This window comes from Bos indicus, chromosome 5 (assembly GCF_029378745.1).
Source record: "Bos indicus isolate NIAB-ARS_2022 breed Sahiwal x Tharparkar chromosome 5, NIAB-ARS_B.indTharparkar_mat_pri_1.0, whole genome shotgun sequence".
NCBI classification, from domain to species: domain Eukaryota; kingdom Metazoa; phylum Chordata; class Mammalia; order Artiodactyla; family Bovidae; genus Bos; species Bos indicus.
The window spans coordinates 65,230,738-65,255,932 of NC_091764.1; the positions used below are offsets into that span (position 1 = coordinate 65,230,738).

The window sequence follows — 25,195 nt, forward strand, 5'->3', positions numbered from 1 at the left end:
AGCAAAAAATTTAACAGGAGAATGAATTTGTGTAGGGGCTTTGAAGTGGCAGTAAAGACTTGGGTTTTTATCGTCAGTGGAATAGAAAGCCTTTGGGAAGGTTAAACAAGGATTACGCAACTAATGTTTTCTCGAGGATTTTTCTGGCTTCTGTTTTGAGAATGGACTGTGGGACAGAAGTGGTGAGGGCAGAAGGACTGGGGAGGGGAGTTGGGAGGAGATGGCAAAAATCTGTGCAAGAAATGATGGTGACTTGACCATGGTGGGAGTAATGCAGATGGTGAGAAGTAGTTGAATTCTGGACACTTTTCAGATTTCAATTTAAAACGATACGTTTTTGAAGAATCACAACTAGATTAACCTGAGGCATTTGCTAACATTACATGTAGGATAGGGATTGTGAGTGGTGGGGGTTATGCAGGAAGGAAAAAAGGGAGAAATTAAGGATATCTATAAGGTTTTTTTGGGCCTGAGCAACTGGAAGAAGAAAGTTAACCATTGACTGAGATTGGAAGAAATGCAGAAGTTTGCTGATTTGTGGGGAAGATTAAGAGTTGTTTTGTTTTGTTTAAAGATATATTAAGTTTGGGACACTAAACAGACATCTAAGTAGAGATTTCAAGTAGACAGTTGAATGTGAAGTTTAAAGTTCAAAGGAAAGGTTTGCTTTTAAGATAAGAAATTTGAGACTCATCGGTATATGGATGGATTTTAAAAGTATAGGGAGTGAAGTCACACCTGGGGTGTAAATGTAGGGAGCAAAGATTTCCAAAGACCATCTGCAATATTCAGAGGTTAAGGAACCAGCAAAGGAGTTCAGGAAAGAGTAATAGAAGAACTAAGACCACTCAGTATTTCTTAAAGTAATCAGTGGAATCAGATCTCTAAGACATCAATTAGATGAAGAATAAGAATTGACTTTTGGCTTTAGAATTGACCTTAACAAGAGTTGTTTTAGTTAATCTGATAGGGATGAAAGTATGATTAAAATGGGCTTCAGAGAAAATGGAGAAGAAAAATGGAAATGACAAGGATGGACAGTTCTTGTAGAAAGGAAGCAGACATAGGTGGAAGGAAGTGTGGGAACGGAAAGAGGGCCTTTTGTGGTGTTACTGTTTAACTTAAACAGTCTCTATATGTAATGCTGGTATGAGTGATCCAAAAGGGAGGGGAAATTAGTCATGCCAGAGGGGGTAAAATCGATAGAGCCCTGTCTTTGAATAGGTAAGAGGAGAAAGGATCCCATGCATAAATAAAAAGGTTTGCATGAATAATTCATTCTGGGAAAGGTTACAAAGCAAAGATGCACACAAGTCAACAGATATGGTGGTAGTAGTGTAATGATTTTCTCTTTTTCACTCTGGGCTTTAATTTATTTCTAGAATGAGAACAGTGACATTTAGCTTCCTTTCCTTGTTTTGAAGATCATGTAAAGTAATGTTTATCATTTGTTTCGTGAATTTCAAGGAGCTGTACCTATGTAAGCTGGTATTAAAGCTGTTAGTAGGATATGAAGTTCCTGTCATGTTGATTTTTTAAGTTTTTCCGTAAAGAAATAAATTACTCCTTAGTCTCATGTAAACGTCTATCTCTAGTAGGGCTAGGTACTGTAGGGGTGGGGATGGAGAGAGGAGGCTGTAACAGGAAGTGAGTCTCTTGAGTTTAAAAAGATAATGACTGAAAAGATATAATTTTTAAAAAATGTTTAACATTAATTGGCACTTATTACCTATAACCAATATCTTGATAGATGATCCAAACTAATGGAAAACCCAAGAGTTACCTTTAAGTCTGGCTTTGAAGTACATTATAGGCTTTTACTTTTGGGGGGTTATACATTTATACTTTTAAATATTTTTCAAATAATTTGATATTAGTACTAACTGTGAATCCCTTGTAAACATTTTCTAAGAAGCCCAAACCAGCAGCAGGAATGAATGACTAACAATAGAAACAGTATCTTAATAATAGGTGACACTTAATGACTACTTGCTGTGTCTTATAGACCCTCTTATAAGTGCTTTGTATGAACTATCTTATTTAGTAAATGAATGAATGAGCATGCTGTGCTTGGAGGTAAAGGTTAAAAATACGTCATTTGGTTAATTGAGCGTTGAGAGTATAATACAGATGTTTTTAAATAGTGATGGTACAATTTGTAAAGGACAGAGCAACTTTGTTCATTTCATTCATTCAATTCATTCATTTTTTTTTTTTTTAATTTATTAAGGGAAAGATCCTGCTAGCTAAGAATATAGCATTGAGCATGATAGTGTCTTAGGCCTCCAGGTGTGGTGTAGTGTATTAACCTGTAGTATAGTTTTTCAAGGTGTGTTTGTAGGATGCTGTCCTCAAACATGTGTCAGTATATTTTTGAGTGAGGACTTAGTCGGGCTGATCAGTTTCCTCACATCTATAACCCAGTGTTATACACAGAATAGACAATATAATTGTTAGATTAATGAACCAAAGTGACACAAAAGTAATGCACTGAACAATAGCCTTCAAGGTAATATTAGTTACCTACAACAGTGGACCAAAATTTAAGCTATGGAATTCAGTAACACATACGAACACCAACTGCACAAGCTTAGAGGAGCCAAAACATGAAGCATTAATGATTTTCATTGCCTGGACTTTCCATTCGAGTCTGTCATATTGTGACTTCCCTCAAAAGCAACAGAATTGATAGTCCCCCCTGTCTTACCAGGCCATACCTGGAGGACTGGAATTTGTTGTGGCCCTCTTTTTGAAAGGACATCCTGAAAACAATGTATCTGGGATACACATACAGCATGGTCTAAACACTGTAATATAATCTACCCCTACGCACTCCTCCCCGAGTTGTGGTTCCAGAGACAGGGAGGCCGATTTCAGCTTAGTCCAAAATAGACATTTCAGTTATTCTCAACAGTGTAACAATGAAGCAGGCTCTCTTCTGCAGTTAGTGATTGACTTGTCAAATAAGGTCCTTAAGAGAGGCTGAATTTAAATGTTGTAGAAGACCTCCACTAAGGGGCCTCTGGTGTTTTTCTGTGTGTGAGTCTGTGAACTGGGGGCACACATTTGTCACAAGCATTTAGGATATCTGTCTCTTATCACTGTCTTTCCACTGTAGCAATGAGTATTACCCAGCAGATCTGCAGGTTGCGCCAACCCAGGATCTTCGAAGAAAAGGCAGAGGGCTGGCAATAGAGGAAGTAGAAGAGGAAACTGCCGCCAGAGACGACGACGAGCTGGAGGAAGAGCTGGGGCCCCAAGAGGAACCCGCACAGAAGAAAAAGACAAGAAGAGCTGCGGCAAAGTAGGTTCAACATTGCTGAAAGGTCCAGGGCTCCAGCCCAGGGTTAGGGTTAGGGAAGGGCAGGAAGAGACCTCGAATGACCGCCTGTGAAGTAGCCAGGAATGAGATGAAATTACTCAGATAATTATTTACCAGACTGCTGCATCTTCCCAGGATTTTCTTTTATAGCCTAAGAAAACTGCTAGTGTTCTGAGTGTTTTTCCTTTGCTTGCTTATTTTTTATTTTTTCTTGTTTAGCTGCAGTGTGTTAGAGTTGAGGGACTTTGGAATCATCTGCTCGTAGCACCTTTTTATAGATGAGAGCCCTGGGGCCTGTAGCAGTTAAATGGCCTTGACCTTTGCCGTTCTCTTCCATAGCACTGGGACATTATGTTTGTGTGCTAGGGGAACACAGAATGGAACATCTTTTCTTTTATAAATAAGGGTGTCAGCACTCTCAACTTTATCTTTTGACTTCTGTCTTGATTACTTTTGGCTTTCTTCACTTTTTCATGCTGTTATATTCTCTTTCCGGCTCTCTGGATTATTCATTTACCTAAATTGTTAGAAATCTTAGAAAAAAGAAGGGACTGTGCTTTCAGCTTACTTAAAGATTGTCTGAATCGAAGTGCCAGGGATTCACCAGATTGGTGCTGCTGTGTTACTGTAACATTTTGCATCTCAATCTCACATGCCCACTTGTTGAGTCTTTCCCATGAGTCATCTATTCGCCTAGCATTTAGCAGCTGTATTGAGGTTCTTCTGCTAATTGCAGAGCTACAGAGATGAACAGTCTTTAGCCTCTGCAGAGCTGGAAGCAGTCTAATGCCTGGTGAAATATTTTAATAGAAGAAATGTTTTTAAAGAAGTTACAGGAGCACAGTAAAAAAGATAATAATAATTCTACCACAAAGGGAAGACTTTTACAAAGAGGAAATCACCTTTGGAGCAGAAAAACAAGTTTACCAGGCACAGGACTTGCTGGCTGATGGAAATAGTGTATAAAGCACAGGGGCGAGAAAGATCATGGCCCAACCTCCCTGCTCTGCCTCTCCACAGCTCTGAGCGTTCTGTCGCCTACTACTTCCCCTAAGACAGAGATTGCTGTGTTTGTCTTTGTGTGCTTCAGCATAACAGCTGGCCAAAGGTTTGTCCTCATACCTGTTTGCTGAGTGAATGAATAAGCTACTCAGGCACTCATACATCCTTTGTTCTTATCCTTGGACCTTTGCTATAGCATTCTTTTTGCAGTGCCCTTGCCTCATTGCTGCCAAGGGAAATTCTAGTCATAACTTCAAGGCTGAGTTCTCACACTGCCTCTTCAGTGAAGCTCTTCCTGTCTTTTAAACTGGAAATTATCTAGTTATCTACCCACCTTCAAACTTTGATAACACCTCCTCTGGTCAGATGCTGTTCCTTGCCATGGATATTATTTTTTTTTTAATAAATCTTCCATGTAAATTTAAAGCTTTTTAAAGACAAGTTCCATGTCTTGGTTAATTTCCCTGCCCCCTGTAGCCAAACCTAGAATGTTGCTAGCATTCACCATCATTGAAAGTATAAGTAAACGGATAAACACGTTCTTCTGGAGGCCATCTCAGTATATTCATAGTCCAATTTTATTAACCCGTGGAACATACCCCTTACTGGTAGGTATTTAATGAGAATCTGTAAAGTAACTTCTGTTTGTCTCTTGAAGGCTACATGGCACATAAAAAGTACTTAGTAAATGTTGAGGAAAGGAATGTATGTTTCCGTAGATTTTAAAATTGTGTTTTGTAAAACTGCAAAGGCTCAGTGATAAGTAATTACAGAGACATTGTATCAGTCAGAGCTTACTAGAAAATTTGTTGGGCAGGCTGGAAACCGGGGCAGGATTTGATGCTGTAGTCTTAAATGTGAAATTCATAGGGTAGGATTTCAGTGTGACAACCTTATGGCAGAATTCCTTTTCTGGGAAACATCAGTTTTTGTTCTTCCAGCTTTCAGTTGACTTGATAAGGCCCACCCACATTATTAAGGGTCATCTCCTTTATTTAAAGTCCACTGGTTGTGGATGTTAACCACATGTACAAGAATATTTTCATCACAACACCTAGGTTAGTGTTTTGTTATATAGCTGGGACGGTAAATTAGATTGACACATAAGACTAATCAACACAGGCATTTAGGCTAAATATAATAATAGTGCTTCCCTTACCCCTGTTTTTCTACAATATCTAAAGAGGTCATAATTTCCAACTGTTTTTCTCTATATTAACTAGTAAGACTTTCAGTTTTGCTTTTTTTTTTTTTTTTTTTGCCTATTCTTAGGCAAAGAAATATGTTGTTCCCTAAGCTCTTAAGAACTGAAGTACCACAGCTTGTTTTCTTTAATTCAGTCCTGCAGAAAAGCTGAAAGTCTTGTTCTTAGTTGAGATGAAAAATGAGACGCTGAGACATTCTGTGACTTTTCCCAAAGTCAGCAGCTCAGAATGGCAGAACCACACATGTGGCTTTGTTTCCACCTCTCTTCACTTCTCCCTGCTTAGGTTCTTGAAATAGGCAAATAATATCTCTCAAGATTGTAATTTATTCATTCAGGGTTTTTGTTTTTGTTTTTTTTAAGTTTTAATACCTCTTTTAAATTATACAAAGAGAGAAAACAGTTTTCTCAAGTGTTTTTAAAGCCTCACAGAATCTTAAGTATTAGGAAGTTGAACATGTAAATGTAGTAGAAGCTCTCTGCTCATTCTGTTTTGATGGTACCGTTTATTTGAAGGCAACCCCATCTTCAAATTTAAATTCCAACCGCAGAACATTGTTCTGTCTTTCTGTTTCTTGGTAAGCAAGAGCCATGGTTATCCAAACTTGGACCTCTGTTGCCTGACATCAGTTTTTATGTTATATGAAAGTGAGGAAGCGTAGTATGTTCCACTTTCCTGTCTACTGCATAAAAACTAGACAGAAAAAAAAGGATCATTCCAAAAATCATCTGTGTTCAATTTTGGAATATGTTAGTGTTTTGATTACTTTCTTTCTATATTTGCTTAACCATATGTGTTTAAACCATTCTAAGCACATCCTGAATGATTTTCTGAGGTTGGGAGCCTGAATTTCAGAGAAGGGCCTGCCTGAGATTTGGAATTTCTGGAGAATGATTTCCTAAATTCAAGTAATTAAAACTTGCTAGTGTAATTAACAGTGAAACTGTATTTGAGATGTTTAGAGTACTTGTCAGAGAAAACTGGTAGATACTATCATCTTACAAAAATAATGTCTGTTTTTATTTCTGGTTTTTCTTTTTTCTGTTTTTCTCTCTGTATCTTTTGTTTGTTTGTTTTGTGCATTTTAGGCAGCTAATTGCTCATTTGCAAGTTTTCTCTAAGTTTTCAAATCCACGAGCCTTATATCTGGAATCGAAATTATATGAGCTGTATCTTCAGGTAAGTAAAATTAATTCTTGTCACTGTAGTTAGTTGTGAACTTTTCTCTACCATTTTCTTTACCCAAATAACTTCTAGGTTTTCAGTAATTGTTGACTAGGGCTGATTTCTACATTTTAAATATATATTTTTTAACTAACAGATACTGTCTATACCTTGAGAAACAGTTTTAGACAGTACTGATTTAGTGGATTTTAAAGAAATTGAGGGTGACTAAACAACAGACTGGTTCCAGATAGGAAAAGGAGTACGTCAAGGCTGTATATTGTCACCCTGCTTATTTAACTTATATGCAGAGTACATCATGAGAAACGCTGGACTGGAAGAAACACAAGCTGGAATCAAGATTGCTGGGAGAAATATCAATAACCTCAGACACGCAGATGACACCACCCTTATGGCAGAAAGTGAAGAGGAACTCAAAAGCCTCTTGATGAAAGTGAAAGTGGAGAGTGAAAAAGTTGGCTTAAAGCTCAACATTCAGAAAACGAAGATCATGGCATCCGATCCCATGACTTCATGGGAAATAGATGGGGAAACAGTGGAAACAGTGTCAGACTTTATTTTTTGGGGTTCCAAAATCACTGCAGATGGTGACTGCAGCCGAAATTAAAAGACGCTTACTCCTTGGAAGGAAAGTTATGACCAACCTAGACAGCATATTGAAAAGCAGAGACATTACTTTGCCAACAAAGGTCCATCTAGTTAAGGCTATGGTTTTTCCTGTGGTCATGTATGGATGTGAGAGTTGGACTATGAAGAAGGCTGAGCACCAGAGAATTGATGCTTTTGAACTGTGGTGTTTTGCAGTCCCTTGGACTGCAAGGAGATCCAACCAGTCCATTCTGAAGGAGATCAGCCCTGGGATTTCTTTGGAAGGAATGCTGCTAAAACTGAAACTCCAGTACTTTGGCTACCTCATGTGAAGAGTTGACTCATTGGAAAAGACTCTGATGCTGGGAGGGATTGGGGGCAGGAGGAGAAGGGGACGACAGAGGATGAGATGGCTGGATGGCATCACTGACTCGATGAACGTGAGTCTGAGTGAACTCCGGGAGTTGGCTATGGACAGGGAGGCCTGGCCTGCTGTGATTCATGGGGTCGCAGAGTCGAACACAACTGAGCGACTGAACTGAACTGAAACATTGATTGGCTGTGTTAACAGTGGGTTTAGCAAAATGTTAGTTGTCTCATGAGATTTAGGTTTTAGAAGGGAGTAAGGGTTTGTACCAAGAGAGCTGCTACTTTGCACTGCTAGGCGAGTTAGCCTTATGGAGCCCTAGCATTTCAGGATCCGGTAGACTGAATGAAAGTAGGTGGAGTAGTAGTCCATTGCAGTTATAGTATATGACCTTGAATTCAGAAAAGGTTGCAGAAGAAAAAAAAAACTGGTGTCAGAAGCAGAGTTAAGCATGGGATGTCATTCTAAGCTATCTGGGGAAATAAGATTTTCTCTTTTCACTTGGAGGTTTTTTAAATGAAACATTATTTTGGCAGAATTTATCCGTATTTTATGTATAATTCAGATGTAACTTGTTTATAAAATCAGAAGTCAAAACTCTCAGTTGTCGACAGGAAGCAAAAATCTGGACTGATCAGAGAGGCCTCAGAGCTGGGTCTTTCCTGGCATCTTACTGACTGTGGTTACCTTCATGGTATAAGAGCTTTCCCTCATTACAGGACCAATCCAGTTGGTGTAAACCTAAAGTCATGTAGGGAATTGGCCTTGGCCAAAAGACAGACCTGAGAGTCTGCCATGTGGGATGCAGTTGTCAGAGTTGTGTTTTTGTTTTGTTCTCTACATACATTCTGTTTATTTTCTGTTACCTCCAGGACAATGTAAAGCTATTGTCATGAATCATCTTTAACCCACATCTAAACATTTAGATTCTAAGAATTTTAATTTAGCAAATTAGTAAAAGTAAATTACTATCTGATGGCATGTGTATATCTGACTTCATTCATTTATTTTATAAAATATCATTCCTAGTTGTTGCTACATCAGGATCAGATGGTACAAAAAATAACACTGGATTGCATACTGACATATAAACATCCACATATTCTCCCTTACAGGTAAGTTATTTGAAGCTAAAGAAATGCTGTTTAGGGGGCTATTTTTACTCTTTTCACCAGAGAGCCTCTTATAATTTTTTAAAGGCCCCAGGAAATTACTCTCTTTTCTAAGGTAATCATGCTATTTTCAGGTAAGCAATGAAAACTAGAAGTATATTTGTTTGTTAAGAGTGCTTCTTCATAGATAATAAGGTAGGAGAGAGAGTATTAATTGAAAAATATGTGTTGAGGTTATGTCATTTCTTCTTGCTTATATAATGGCATTAAAATCTTGATGATTACTTAAGGAATCGTCGTAATTACCCTCCAAGAACTGAAGAAAGCTTTCATATTATGTTTTTTTAAACGGCTGAATTATTGACTAACCCCTTATGATCCCTCTTGGGCTTCCTTTGTAGTTCGGCTGGTAAAGAACCCACGTGCAACGCGGGAGACCTGGGTTTGATCCCTGGGTGGGAAGATCCCCTGGAGAAGGGAAAGGCTACCCACTCCAGTGTTCTGGCCTGGAGAATTCCAGGGACCATATAATCCATGGGGTCACAAAGAGTCGGACACAACTGAGCCACTTTTACTTTCACTATGATCCCTCTTACATTTTAAAATTTGAAACTTGCCATTTTGGAAGGTATTTGTGTGAAGACTTTCTTTTATGGATGTCAGCTACAATGTAAAATATTCTTAATGCCTGTTTCTTTTATGTATATATTTATTACTCTATTATATTTTTAAAAAGTATTTTTGATTAAGTGATGATTTATGCTAAATTCTATTTGTAAAGGGAAAACCTACAAAGATTGCTTGAAGACAGAAACTTTAAGGAAGAGATAGTGCATTTTAGCATTTCTGAAGATAATACAGTGGTGAAAGCAGCCCACCGAGCAGAACTGTTTCCTATTCTGATGAGGTAATATATACTCTTTCAAAACTGATATTTTAAGGGTTGGTCCCAAAAACAGTTGTGAATATAGTATTATGATTCTTTCAGCAATTATAATGGAATATTTCATCTTGAATTTTATTTATTTTTATAATTGGTTCTTTGGGGAAAGTCAAATTGTTATAGAGACTTATTTTAAATATTTTGTCCCTAATATGAGGAAAAATCTTGACATTGTTTTTTTAATTGTGTTATTAAAATTAAATCCAGTATTTCTCTAAGGTTTAAACCATTGAGAAATAGTAAAAATAATGTATTTGTTTGATAGGTAACTAATTATGAGATATAAAAACTAACCATGTATAAAACTTTATTATAGTTTTTATAGTTTTCATTGGATTTTTCTGGGTCAAAAATAATTGTAAATAATAATCATCAGTCAGCTTGTTAGTCCCTGTTTAAAAACCTTTTGAGGTCCCATTTTACTGAGAACAACAAATGGAGTGCTTACTACTCCTTTAAGGGCATGGTATGACCTAGCCTAGACCTGCTTCTCTAACATCTCTTTCATTTACCACCCCTCTCAGAGCCCACACCACAGTCTTTCTTCACAGTACTTAATCATCCAACATGGCCTCTTATTATCCATTTTCTCTACCAGAAGACAGACTCCATGCCTCTTAGTCAGTAGTGGTCAGATGAAGTTTGTCTTCTCTTTTCTGATATAAATACCCCCTTCACTGTTGTGTCGTTTGATCTGTGTATTCCCTACAGAGCCTACATGAGTTAATTGGAGTGGTGGTAGTTGTAGTTATCCTTGTCTTGCTACTGTATTTAACAGTAATGTTTCTAGAACAGTTGTGCTTGTCTTAAAGTGTGGTCTGCTCCTTCTTGGTGGGGGCTTTCCCAGAGATGCTTTTAGGACATCCACGACGTTAAAACTTTCTTCATAAAGACATTCCCTTTCCTCATTGTGCTGCTGTTTGTGCTGACCAGGCAAAAGCAGTGAGGTGTAAAACTCCAGGTGCTTAGCATGAATCAGGACAGTGGCTCCAAACTGTGTTAGTCATTCTTCATTGCCACAGACCTAGAGTTTAAAAAAAAAATTAAAAGCTGATTTCACTCACTGCCCTTATTGAGTCTTGAGCCTTGAGTACTTGTCTTTTTATTATTCTGTATGAATTAAGAGGTATGCATAAAACACTTCTTCAGCTCACTAGTTTCCATGGAATTTTTTTTCAGATTTTCCAAGTAACTGATGCATATTACAGAATCATTCATGGGTAAAGATCTGTTCAAAGTGCAAAGTAGACAGATGGATTTTAATGTAACAGAGTTTACAAAATTCACTGATAATGGTTTTAGATTCCACCTTGCAACTAGCCTTTAAGAAACTGCCTCTTCTTGAGCTTTGGTGCAGAATCCAAGTAGAATATTCACAATTATCTGAGAAGAATTATCTGAAAGTTTACAAAATATATTCCCCTTCTCCAGTTGCATATCTGTGTAAGGCTGGATTTTCTTCAACCACAGTATATTGCAACAGATTGAATGTAGAAGCTGATACGAGGATTCATTTATCTTCTGATAAGCCAGGCAATAAAGAAATTTGGAGAGGAAAAAAATGTACAACAATGCCTCTGATCTCTAATTTGGAGAGGGGCAGGTTTGGAAAATACAATTTTTATTAAAAATGTTAGTTATGCTAACTTGTTTTAGCTTGTACTACGACAAATAATAATAGATAAAAGTCACATATACAAAAGCTCTTAAGTAATTTTTAAGAGTAAAAAGGGATCCTAATATCAAAAAGTTTGAAAACCATTGTCTAAATTTTGAATGTTAAGTCAGTAGTTCTACCATGCTAAGAAGGTAGCTTTTATTGCTATGTTATTTAGTTTTTTTACTAAATGGATGTTGAATTTTATTAGAATGCCTATTGACATGTATTTAAATGATCGTATTAACTTTTTTCTACAAGCCATTGATCTGTATTAATAGATTTTACTAGTGATTCTTTCTTGCATTCTTGGAATAATCCTTATTCAGCTTTAATACTGTTTTAATGCAGCGCTGGGTACTGTTTTCAGAAATGTTGTGGACTTCCCCCGCCCTCCCCATTATGTATTTATTATTATTGAAGTATTTACAATATTGTGTTACTTTCAAGTGTACAGCAAAGTGATTATTATTTGTATATATTTTTCAGATTATTTTACATTTTAGGTTATTATGAGATATTGAATATAGTTGTTCCCTGTGCTATACAGTAGATCCTTATTGCTTATCTATTTTATGCATAGTTTGTATCTGTTCATCCCGTAGTTCTAGTTTATCCCTTTCCCCATCTCTTTCCCCTTTGGTAATCATAGTTTGTTTTCTATGCCTGTGAGTCAGTTTTTGTATATAGATTCATTTGTATTATTTTTTAGATTCCACATATAATTGATACCATATTTGTCTTTGACTTAACTTCACTTTAGTATGATAATCTCTAGATCCATGCCTGAAAAAGGACTATTTCCTTCTTTCTCCCTGCTGTGGAACTATATCATGGGGATTGTTTCTCCTTGAAAGTTTCAACAATTCATCTGTAAAACTGTGTTGACTCCAAGTTTACTCATGATTACTGATCTCTTCAGGTTTTGTTAGGTTCCTTTTGACTATTTATAGATGTCGGTTTTTTCCAGAAGATTACCCATTTAATTGAAATCTTTCCAGCTTCCTTGTTTTACTTATAGTTGTACTCTCTTATTTTACTTCGTTTTAATCTATATATTCCTGTTTTCATTATTCCTTGTTGAGACTTATCTTTGGCCTGCCTGTTTTATTTCTTTTTTTCCCTCCTCCAAAGAACCAGCTTCCAGTCATTGTCTTTAACATTTTCTTCTTCCTGTTTCCCTTTGCCTTGTTTGTTGTTGTTATTTTAAAATCTCCATGTTAAAAATTTGATTTTTATTTCATTCTTCCCTGTTTTAGAATACATTGATTTAAATATGTTGAGCTGCTATTCCAGCCTTCTAGGAAAACAAAACAACTGTGTTTTAGGATTAATGTGCAAGAAAATAATGTTTGGGGGTTAATGTGCAAACAAATAACCTTCTTTGGACATTTTAGAATTTTGTATGGTCGAATGAAGAATAAGACTGGAAGTAAAACTCAGGGGAAATCTGCTTCTGGTACCCGCATGTCCATCGTCCTGAGGTTCCTGGCTGGGACGCAGCCAGAAGAGATCGAGATATTCTTAGACCTGCTATTTGAGCCTGTGAAGCACTTCAGGAACGGTAGGTATCAACTGCCTGCCGCGCTGTGAATGCATATTCTCTGCTCAGACCTCTGCTGTCTCAGGCTGTTCCCCCACACTCTTGGGCGTCTTTCTCGGGGTTGGTTGCTCCTCCCAGTCTCAGTGGTGGTCTTTTTGCTGACATGCAATTCATATAAATTTTGATTGAATTAGGTAGACCTCACAAATGATCTTGGGATTATCATCGGCCTTGCGCTAATAAGCCCCTGATTAGAAAATGTGTGTTTTCTGCTTCTCTTGTACATTTTGGCCATTTGAAAAGTGGTGCCAAGTTGTAGAGCATGTGCCAAGCGCTTAGTCGCTCAGTCGTGTCTGACTCTTTGTGACCCCACCGACTGTAGCCTGCCAGACTCCTCTCTCCCTGGGAATTCTCCAAGCACAGATACTGGAGTGGGTTGCCATTTCCTTCTCCAGAGGATCTTCCCAACCCAGGGATCAAACCCAGGTCTCCCACATTGCAAGCATATTCTTTACCAACCCAAGCCACCAGGGAAGCCCTTGAAAAGTGGTACTTCTCCATATACGATGAATAGGTTTTTCCTTAGAAACTTAAAGTGTGCTGCAAAATGAATCTTAATTGTCCTGGCATGTATTGTTTCACTGAGTCATTCACCTACTAAATAGTAATTTGTCAAATACCTCCTGTGCCCTGGACACTGTTGAAAATAGAAAACTGAGCATTTATAACCTCTGCTCTTAACCTCACAGTCTAAACAAAGTGGATTAGTAACTGTATACAGTGTGATGTTCTGTCATATGTTCTCCAGTATGTGAGGTTCATCTGCTTCGTGCCAGAATTAATGACAGGCTCCTTTACCTACAACTCAGTTGACCCTTAAAACAGCCACAGTAGGGTTCAGTATTTATTTGTTGCCATTTTACAGGTAGGAAACAGGCTTAGAGAGGTAAGTACTTTGCCCTGGGATTTGAACCCAGATGAAGCTGGGATTCAAATCCAGATCTTCCTGACTACAATACCTGTGTTCCAGTTTTATAATTGCTTTGCTTTAGGCAAACATAGATTTATTTGTAGGGTCATGTGTTGCTTTTTGTTTTTTTTAATGATAGGTATAGCTTTTTAAAAAGTTTTCATTCAGTATAATATTGCCCTGTGAAGAAAGTTGGCTGTTAACGAATACAAAAGTTTTTGTTCAGTGCAGTGGCCTCTGTTGTAAGAGGGTAGCTATAAATGATACCCTTATGGATAAACCACTTAGGTATATGAATCAGCAAGCTCATGATCTCATACCAGTTGGTCTGAAGTAAAGCTCAAACAATAACAATTCAAGTCTTTTAAGTAAATTATGAAATCAGTTTGGCACCCATTTATAAAGGACTATTGTTTTATTTATTCGCAAGCGACTGCAAGAGAAATAAAACATTTGATTCTCGGCTTTAAAAGAGTTTATCACATAGCAAGGTATTTTCTTTGAAACTGCTAAAATTAGCATAGTCCGTGAAAGCTCAGAGGGAAAAATGTGGAAAGTTGATAGAATATTAATAAAATGGAATTCCTCAGGTTTTGCTGAATTGTATAAATAGGGGAAGAATTGGGCTTAGAGACTTAGTTCTTTCACAGGTTTCTTACTCTCTCTGATTCCTCAGTTTCCTCATTTATAAAGTGATAATAGTAAAACCTACTATATCTAGCTCATTTAATGTTTGGTAAGAATCAAAAGGAGAAAAATAAGGAAAATATATTATCATCTGTAAATTATAACAGTAGAAAATGCTGTATTATTGGGAGAAATTGAAAGGAAGCTATAATTGTAAATAGGAACGAGCTAATATTTCGCTTCACATGCTATCTCTGCTCCTCTGTGTTTCACCAGGAGAATGCCATACCGCTGTCATTCAAGCAGTAGAAGATTTAGATTTGTCTAAAGTTCTTCCTTTGGGTCGTCAGCACGGCATATTAAATAGCCTTGAGATAGTCTTAAAGAACATTAGTCACCTGATCAGCACATATTTACCAAAGATTCTGCAGCTACTGCTCTGCATGACTGCAACTGTGTCACACATCCTTGACCAACGAGAAAAGGTGAGCAAGATTCACTTTAAACTTTAGCTTTCTTCTTGGGCAAATAGGACTTCCCTGGTAGGTCAGCTGGTAAAGAATCTGTCTGCAATCCAGGAGATCCTGGCTCGATTCCTGGGTCGGGAAGAGCCCCTGGAGAAGGGAACGGCTACCCACTCCAGTGTTCTTGCCTGGAGAATTCCACGGACAGAGGAGCCTGGCAGGCTACAGTCCACAGGGTCACAAAGAGTTGAACATGACTGAGCGACTTTTATCACTTTCTTCTTGGGCTAATACAGGTTGGTGTTTTACTTGGAAAATTGGTTGGAGCCCATAGCTAACATCATTCTAAGTTAAATCTTTCTTATGTAAGGTGTCTCTTTAAAATGACCTTTCCTATTAATGGGAATCTTCACTGTTATAAATACTTACGAATAGCTAGAAAATGCAGATTGTATCAAGTGTCTATTTAAAAAGGAGGTGAAACGGTAGGGAGGCATTTAGTTCTGTCTATGTCTCAGAGACCAAAGTCTGGTATAGTTAAACTGATGTTTCTTAGATTTTTAATTTCAGAAGCCTGAAAGTATGAAACACGTCTTCTAACTCTCATTTATTCAGAGTATTTGGAGAATGAAGACAACACTGTTGGCATTGTCCTTGTTGAGATAGAGTTGCCCAGAGCTCTTGTAAAAATAAATGCTTACCTACTCTAAATGCAGTGTTTTAAGTGAAGGTAAGTAGCAAGATTGGGCATGACAAGCCAACTAGCTAACTGCCAGGAGGCTTCATGAGATGGTGCTTAGGAAATGTTTTCTGAATGATTTTAAAGATGATATATTTATGTTCTGTTGAAACAAGTGTGTGAACATAAGTTTACTCTGTGGAGTTTAGGGGAACTTAAAATGTTTTTATGGACTGAAGACTTCTTGAAGGAGATAGGACCTGAAGTGAAAATCCACATTCAGGTTTCTGCTGTTGATTCTTAACTCACATTCTGCTGTTGTTGTTAATGACAAATAGGCAGTTTTAATTTGGCTAAAACTCATTTGTTTTATTGATGTGCCTGGTGAACTGCCTCTTAGATACAGCCAGAATTTTATGCTGCTTTATTCATTGAGCCCCTACTGTGTGTCAGATACTGTACTAAGCACTGGGGCGAAGGATCAAACAAAAGTTCCTGTCCGTTTAATTATTCAGTAAATACTTACTTCACACCTGCTATCTGCCAGACATTGTTGTAGATGGAAAATGAAATAGTAAGGACTCAGTATCTTGGGGAGGTTATAGATAAATAGCCAAATGATAGAAGAACATCAGTTGGTAAGTTCTAAGAGGAAAATAAACTCAGGAGGTGACTCTGCAGACATCTGTAAGTCATTCTCTGTGTCCCTGTTTTCTCTCTAGTCCTCTGTTCGTGACTTCTAGCCACCTTGGCCTCCCTGAGCTGCACCATTGTCCCCTCATTTTCCTTCCCATACCAAGGTCAAAGTCTGCAGGCAGGAAGTCAGGGAATGTGTAGGACTCATCTCAACTGTTTCTCCTCTCTCGGGGATGTCCTCTGTTGCCTGCTGTCCAGTGTCCAAAAAATCATTGTTTCATATATTCTTCAGTGTCTTGAGAGGGGAGGCTAAATCTGGTCCCTGTTATTTTATCATGTCTAGAAACAGTAAAACCACCTGAAGAGAACAGGCAGAGCAGCCCTGCAGCTAACACAGGGCTGGAAGCAGCTCATGTTCCCAACAGCCAGAGCAGAAACCTCATGAGATGTGGCATCAAGGAGTGTCCTAGGAAGGGGATTGTCTCTGTAGTGGAGCCAGATCAGCCCAGGCATAAAAGCTACTGTGGCTCCATCTAACAGAGCCTAAAAAGACCAAACTTTTCTGAGTGAATCAACTGCATCCCAGAATAAAGCTCAAAACCTTTTGGAACAATGGATAGAATCAGACCCAGAAATGATACAGGTGATAGAATTAGACAAGGACATTAAGAAATATGTGCCATACATTCACAAAAGGAAAGGAAAGCATTAACGTGTTAGGGAAAGACATGAAGATGTAAAGAATTTAAAATAACTAGAGGTAGATGTGTGCTGCTTTTAGTAGGGTGTTCAGGGTCACCTCTCAAGAGCTGATATTTGAGCTTATACCTACCCAGCCGCTGGAAGAACATTTCAGGCAGAGAAAATGACTAGTAGCACAAAGTCCTGGGGCAGAACAGTATTGACATATCCCAAGAAGAAACAGAATTTTAGTTTTTGTCTTATAGTGAGTGACAGTGACTGCCTATATGTGGACATGTTAAATCATGAAAGTCCTTTGACTTTCTGGTTAACTTAGAAGATGTTACTCAGTAATGCAGCCTTACTCCTGAGTCAACAATCAGTAATTCAAAGGCTCATTTATACAGTTTCACAGTTCATTAGACAGTGAGGTGCTAGCCTTCCTGACACATAAGAGCCTTCTTTTCTTCTTTCTTGTTAATTCTTGAACAAATCCAGGGAATTCCTTGAGTTTCTGTAATGAATTATCACACAGTAATATGCTCAAGTGAGTTAAAATTCTGCCCTTGTGTATTTGAGTGAAGTCAAACATTGACTTTTTTGTAGCTTTCAGATCCTTCAGGGCATTGACTGACACTGAAATGGTGTCTTGAAGGTTGTTTTGATTTGGTTTTAGTTTTTTGTGTTTTTTTGTATTGGTATATTTAAGCAAGGAAGTAACTTGTAAATGTCCATAAACTCCATCATATGGAGTATTCCTCTAGGAATTAAAGTCTGCAATTGCTCATTCTTAGGATTTTTCTCCAGTTTAATTTCTCAACAATTACTGAGAAGACTGGGCAGTTGGCCCTGTAGTTACAAAAGAGAATAGAACATGCAGATTCTACTTGATGGGGGCCTTGCGGGGCTGATGGAGGTGGGGGAAAGTGGGGCCTCTGACTTGGTGTCATGTTTGCCAAGGTTAGTTTCTTACTGCTCCAGGGTATCGTGATACCATGCTTCTTCAAATATCAGTAATAGTTTTTATCTTTCGCCAGATGTGATCCAGAGAATAATGGAAATACTGTCAGTGGAACTGAGGCAGAACAGAATGACTTGTAACAGTGTCACTGTCTTGTGCTTGTCTGGCATTTCCTCTCTTTGTAACTTGTGTAATAGTTAGTTAAAAGTGAATGGCAGAAACTTGATGGGTATGTCAGCCATCGTGATTCCTTAGATTTACATAGCAAATCAATGGCATCTTCATACTCTCTTGAATTTAAAATGTTCAGTTTCATATTCAGATACCTCCATTCATCAGATTATCAGATTCTTATGACAAGTAACTTGAGAGTTTGCTCCATGTTATCATTGCCACAAGACTTGATGTTCATTGTGTTACAGCACTTGTGCTGACTTCATACATTTTAGTGTGCTTTAAACGTCACTAATTAAAGTCAAGTGTAGAAAATAAGTTGCCACTTATATATCCAGAGCTCACAATATGTTAATCAAGTGGAAAAACAATTAGGTTTTGAATCTTCTCCCATTTGTTTGGTTTTACAACATTCTGTACTTGGGAGAAATCTCTCTGAGGCCTTTTTTTCTCTCTGCCTGACCTAAATCTCTTCATCTTTTAAGATCCAGTGGAAATTCTCCCTAAAGTTTAACCTTTCTCTAATTTATAGTAATTCTTGTCCTAAGTCAAATATCTTTGGTATTTTTCATCTCTGTTGTAGTTTAATAAATGTTTAGGAAGATTATAAGTTGAGGTCAGGACTATGGCTAGCATACCATTGGACTCATTAGTATAGGTTGAGTATATTTTTCTACCCTGAGCCTAAAAAATTGGCTGCATTATTTATATTTTATAACTTGTAGGAAAGGAGATGCCAGTAGAAGTAGCAATACCTGTTAATAAAAGAAATTTGCTGTTAATTTAAACATCTACTGACTCTAGCTTCTATGCCTCTAGACAGACAAATCTTATTTTTCTCCAAATTGTATTTTCCTTTGAGCTGTGTATTTTGAGATCTTTGCAGGCCTTAATTCAGTCACTTCATTCTCCTTTACTGCACAAAGTATTTCACTGTTTGAAGAAACTATAAATTCTTCAGTCCTGTGGACTAATTTTAACAAGAATAACCAAAAACTCATAGTCTTTAAAAAAAAAAAAGTAAAAATAAAAATACAAATTTAAAAAAATAGAAAAGTGGCTTTCATTTGAAATGAACATTTAGATTTTATTTTTCCTAATCTGAAGCATTATAATGGCAGAGTGTTATATTTGTGAAAAGAAACCAGAATTTTACTTGAGACAATTGCTTAAATAAAAAAGTAAAACAATGTGGAACACAAAACCGATGTTCCCACTGAGATTTTGTTTTGCCTTGAGAACACTTAGTGTGATTTTGCTGGACATTGATAATAGAACACATCTCACCGCCTTTTTTTTTTTTTTTGAAGTCTGTATTCCCTTCTTGTTCAGTGAGAAAAGCAATATGACTTACTGATTTTTCCATGTGAATCAGAACCAGAGTCAACAGACTTAGCAGGATTTCCAGCTTGATTCTTAGCTGTCTGAGCAGAAGTGCCTCCCTGAGGAATCAAAGCTAAAGACAATATTTTCTTATAATAGAAGATCTTTATTTTACAGATACAGCTAAGGCTTATTAACCCACTGAAAAATTTAAGACGTCTTGGAATCAAAATGGTAACTGATATCTTTTTGGATTGGGAGTCCTATCCATTCAGAACAGAAGAAATTGATGCAGTATTTCATGGTGTAGTTTGGCCCCAGGTAAACCTTGATTCCCACATTCTGCCCAGATATCATCTGCTTTTTCCTTTATTACTACTTCACCCGCACAGTCTACACCCAGGCACGAATGCTTATCCTGGTCTTTTCTGTCATGTCAAGCCTTTCTTTGTTTCTGGAAGTTTAGAACACTTTTCTTTGCTTCCACTACCACCAAAAGCTCAAGAGCTAGTTTCTGTGGTATAGTAGCATTTATACTTAAGGCTAATTTGAATATGACTGTGTCTCTTAAGCAAATGCCATGTAACTTTTGTAGCACCTCACATGATATGCCTCTGGATTTTGACAAGCGTGAGAAAAAATATACCGGGATTGTTGTTGCATGTTTCCTTGTTTGATTTCTCTGGTTGTCCCCACTTGGTGATGATAACTGGTGTAGTTATAGCTAAGACTGTAGCAGAGACTTGATCTTAGGCACAGTTGCTCACTGTTCAGTTTATCCTTTAAATATTAATCTCTATCTCTTGGCTCTTATGTCCTCCTGTGGCTTCTGTTCTTGTTCTGCTTTTCAGTTGTTTGATTTTTTCCTTCAAGTCTGTATATGTTCTTATCTTGTATTGTTTTTATTTTGTATCTAGATCAGCAGGCTTGGATCTGAAAGTCAGTATTCTCCTACTCCTCTACTGAAACTAATTAGTATCTGGTGCAGAAATGCAAGGTAAAATTTTTTTTTTTGTACCTTTAAAAACATCAGTGTTTTAGACTAATCTAGTCAAAACTAATAAAGGGAACTAATAGTGTCATTTATGCTCTTTACACATAGTGAACTATGTTTAGTGCAGTTAAAGAGAATAAAGTCATTGAATCTCAAAATCCATAGTTTAAAGAAAAGTGCAATTTGCCAAATCATAGGTGCAGTATGATCCAGGAAAAATGCTTTTACATGTGTATCTATGTATAAATATAAAATGAAACAGAAAATCAGTAAAAGCTGATTTGTAATTGGCATTCTAGTCTTTTTCTCAGTTCCCACTTAAAAAATTTCATAGGTTTCCTGGATTTTCTAGGTCATTTTCTTCTATTCTTTATAAAACGCCATCTAAATTTACATGCAGCACTGATGGTCACAAATCAGTATTCCTTTATGGACATTATGAGCCATTAACAGAACCTTCATTGACTGATGGTTCAGAGATGCTATGTTACAAAAATTAAATGTATTTACTGAAGGGTGATGGCAGCAGACTTAAGTTTGTCCTATCCAGTTTGAAGAATAAAAGATAGAATAAAGGAAAATGTGTTTTGTCATTGATTCAGTGAAGTTAAAACCTTGGCATCAGTTTACAAAATTGGGATCATACCATATAGCTATCTTTTGATTTTGATTTTTCATGTATATTTTGTCATGAACATTTCCCCATGTCATTAAATAGTCTTCAAAAACAAACTGAACACCTTGACATTGTCTTCCTCAGGAAAGCCTGTTTTGTCTTTACTGTCAGAAGGGCTCTTTTAATTCCCAGTTGGATAAAGCAATTTCATATCTTGTTTTTTTATTGGACGTTTATAAGCCGCACTTCATAGGCATACTTGAAAAACGTTTTATAGTTGTATCATTGTTACACAAATAAGGTATGAAGAACTTTCACCAAAAAAGACTTTACAATAGTGATTCCGTTTTTATGTGAATTAGGTCCTCATCAAGGATAGAGCCATATCACTGGATGCCATTTCATTCTCTTCTACAGTTTCCCTCTCGTTGACAGTAGAGATGATAATATGTAAACTGTCTTGTTTGGTGCCTGCCCACACTGTCCCCAGTATCTACTGGACAAACTTGTATGAACATAACCTCTTAGGACTTTTCTTTGAGTTTGTCAGGACTAAACATGTTCAAATGCTTGAGCTCTTTTTCCGGTGATAATGAACTGGTAAAGCCAAACTATTTGAATTTTTTCAGTTTGACCTTCCTACTAATTGTTAGGATCGCATCTCTCGCTGTAAAACAGTTGCTGGTTTATGTGTAGCTAGAAAGCTTTTGTGTTCCCCGCTCTCCGGGGCATTGTTTGAGGCTTTCATTATTGGGGATGGGTTCATCACCTTTCCTTTCACAAATGATCCTAGTCTGAATGTTGCATATCCTAGATCAGCAAGTGTTTATTTGACCTGTGGTCTGTATTCCTAATTTTCATGTTGTAGTACATTGGTTTTTATGTGAGTGTATAAACATTTACCGGAGAAGGCGATGGCATCCCACTCCAGTACTCTTGCCTGGAAAATCCCACGGACGGAGGAGCTTGGTGGGCTGAAGTCCATGGGGTCACTAGGAGTTGGACACGACTGAGTGGCTTCACTTTCACTTTTCACTTTTATGCATTGGAGAGGGAAATGGCAACCCACTCCAGTGTTCTTGCCTGGAGAATTCCAGGGACGAGGGAACCTGGTGGGCTGCCATCTCTGGGGTCGCACAGAGTCGGACACGACTGAAGCGACTTAGCAGGAGCAGCGTAAACATTCACATTCTAGAAGGCTTATAATTGAAAAATAGCCTGTCTTTAGTACATTTCTCTTAGAACTAGCAGTTCAGAGCTCAGTTTTACCCCTTATTAGCTTAGTGGCTTTGGACAATTCTGTTTTTGCATCTATAATGTAGAGATAAGCATACCACCATAACAGAGATGTTACAAAGATTAACATATACATAAAAAGAGAAATATACATAAAGTGCCAAGATAATATGAGAAATATACATAAAGTGTCAAGATAATACAATGTATGGTGCCTAGAATTATAATCCATTAAATTTTAAAGTAATTTCCCTTCTGAGCTTATTAGCTAGCATTCATCTGCACACATACACATATATCTTCATTAAACTGAAAATCCATAAGGAACATGTTTTTAGAAATAAACATATTGAGAAAGAAGGTGACTGTTTCAATGTTTCCTCTTGCAGATATTTCTGTTTCCTGGCTAAACAGAAACCTGGGCACCCAGAATGTGATATCCTGACCAATGTTTTTGCGATTCTCTCAGCAAAAAACCTCTCTGAAGCTACAGCTAGTCTTGTGATGGAAATAGCCGACGACCTTCTTAGCCTTCCAGATTTTGAACCCTCAGAAGCAGTTTTGAGCTTGCCGGTGACAGGATGTGTATACACAGAAAGTGCAGATGGTATGTAAGCTGTACAGAGCAAACGGTTCTTCTACTTTTGAGGTATCATTTGTACCCTCAGAGTGAAAAAGTCAATAGAATCTGATTCTTCAGATAATCTAAGCTATTAAGAGAGTTTCTCTTCTCTAGGAATTAATACCCAGATTAATTAAATACTTAATAATTCAGTTTATATAAACTGAATCTTCTTTGCAGTAGTTAGAAATTCAGAGTATTTACTCTCCAGAAAGCTCAACTGTCCTCTAGGACATTATCAAATGATTTCCACTGTCATGTCTCTGAATTCTTCTTACCATATTATCCTAACAGTCTTTTAGTGCTACTGAAAGTGGTTTAAATAAAACTTCAAGGGTCTCATATCGGATTTTCAATTTAGATAATGATAAAGGAAGCCTGGCATGCCACATGCAAAGGGTCAGCCATGACTTAGTGACTGAACAATAGTATAGATGTTTTAACTAAGAAGAAATTTAGTTAATCTTGGAGGTTGAAATGTATGAAATTTTCATGGTAATTGAGTACTTGCCTTTTCTGGCATTGAGAAGATATTGTATAGTTATCTTTTAAGAGTGTAGTTAATTAAAATCAGTACATTTATCTATATTTCAGAGTCTATCACAACAGGAGGACGATTAATTCTACCTCATGTACCTGCTATTCTCCAGTATCTCAGCAAAACCACAATAAGTGCAGAAAAGCTAAAAAAGAAGAAGAATAGAGCACAAGTCAGTAAGGAACTTGGCATTCTTTCAAAGTAAGTGGTCTATTGGTTCTTAAAAGGTAATGTTACAACTTGTGATTTTAATTTTTTTAAATTATATTTGGTTTTTCATTTGCTTTGGTAAGGTAAAGGTTAAAGGTTTAGGTTAAAGGTTTTAGGTTAAACCTAAAAAGGTTTCAGTATTTTAAATGTCCTCCAGTTTTCAGTTTATGTAGAATTCTTTTTCTTTGCTGGAATAGACTTTTTATGGCATCTGTCTTTATTATAAAAGATAACAGAGTTTTCAAAATTCTAAGGTAGACTAATAGATTTGCTTTATTAGCCTTTGCATATTTTGTTCAATTAGGATTTTGCATTATGTGAGATCATAAAGTTGTAGTTTTTTAGTGGGATTGATAAAAATAACTAACTTAAAAGAGCAGGTTGCTATGTTTGTTTTTTTTAAGAGTCAAGATCTTATAAGGATTTTTAAAGATTTTCTTAAAAATTCTCTATATACTAGTAGACCAGGTAGTAGGTAACTGTGATTTCTATACAGTGTCTGGTTGGTAAATCTGAATGCACAGAATGATTGTGTCTTTTTTGTGGGGGGATGGACCATGCCATGTGGATCGTAGTTCCCTGACCAGGGAGCAAACCTTTGCCCCCGGCAGTGGAGGCACGGAGTCATAACCATTAGACGACCAGGCAATTCCCCCAGAATGGTTATATCTTAAACTCTAAATTGTTACAGGATTTAGTTGTTGAAAGTTTATTTTTTTTGTTACTTTCAGCAACAACAGAAAATGATGTGTTAAATCTTCCAGGAACTTCTTTTAAATGTTTTGTTTATACTAGTGTATTTCTAACTTACACAGAATGGGAAACCATACCAAATGTATTTATTACATTTTATCATAGGCTATGTGGTAGTGAGATGATGATGATGATTAGCACCAGAAAGACCAGGGTCTTTCAGGCCCTGCTCTGCCACTTCCTTTCTGTGTGACATCAGTCTCTCTGAGCCTCACTTTTCTCTGGGCAAAGTGGGGTTAATAATTCCTATATTATATGGCTTTTGTGGAAGTTAAGTTGAAATATATATAAAGCCTAAAACGAATCTCGACACTTAAAAATGTTATTTCCTTGCAAAATAAGCGATTACCAATGCACAATCCGGAGAAGGCAATGGCATCCCACTCCAGTACTCTTGCCTGGAAAATCCCATGGACAGAGGAGCCTGCAGTCCCTGGAGTCGCTAAAAGTCGGACACAACTGAGCGACTTCACTTTCACTTTTCACTTTCATGCATTGGAGAAAGCAATGGCAACCCACTCCAGTGTTCTTGCCTGGAGAATCCCGGGACGGGGGAGCCTGGTGGGAGGCCGTCTATGGGGTCGCACAGAGTCGGACACGACTGAAGCGACTTAGCAGCAACAGCACACAATCAGATGTCACAAGAACAATGGAACAGTAGCCACCAACCTGAAGATGGAAGGAGAGTGGGCACTGTTCAGAAACTGAATTAAACTTTTTACACATGTTCACATAGTTACAAGCTACCTGGGTCTTTCCTCGCTGATGTTTTTCTACAAAAAGTTTA

General features: G+C 37.3%; 1 protein-coding gene across 1 annotated transcript in view; it reads left to right on the forward strand.

Annotated features, from left to right (window-relative positions):
* UTP20 (UTP20 small subunit processome component) overlaps positions 1 to 25,195 on the forward strand; it is an 87,512-nt gene that overhangs the window by 27,432 nt on the left and 34,885 nt on the right. Inside the window, exons 22-31 of the mRNA XM_019961167.2 lie at positions 3,119 to 3,304; positions 6,618 to 6,708; positions 8,699 to 8,784; positions 9,563 to 9,688; positions 12,779 to 12,945; positions 14,798 to 15,006; positions 19,617 to 19,760; positions 20,357 to 20,436; positions 22,675 to 22,892; positions 23,502 to 23,646. Coding sequence (XP_019816726.2) covers positions 3,119 to 3,304; positions 6,618 to 6,708; positions 8,699 to 8,784; positions 9,563 to 9,688; positions 12,779 to 12,945; positions 14,798 to 15,006; positions 19,617 to 19,760; positions 20,357 to 20,436; positions 22,675 to 22,892; positions 23,502 to 23,646 — 1,452 coding nt within the window. The remainder of the gene's footprint in view (positions 1 to 3,118; positions 3,305 to 6,617; positions 6,709 to 8,698; positions 8,785 to 9,562; positions 9,689 to 12,778; positions 12,946 to 14,797; positions 15,007 to 19,616; positions 19,761 to 20,356; positions 20,437 to 22,674; positions 22,893 to 23,501; positions 23,647 to 25,195) is intronic.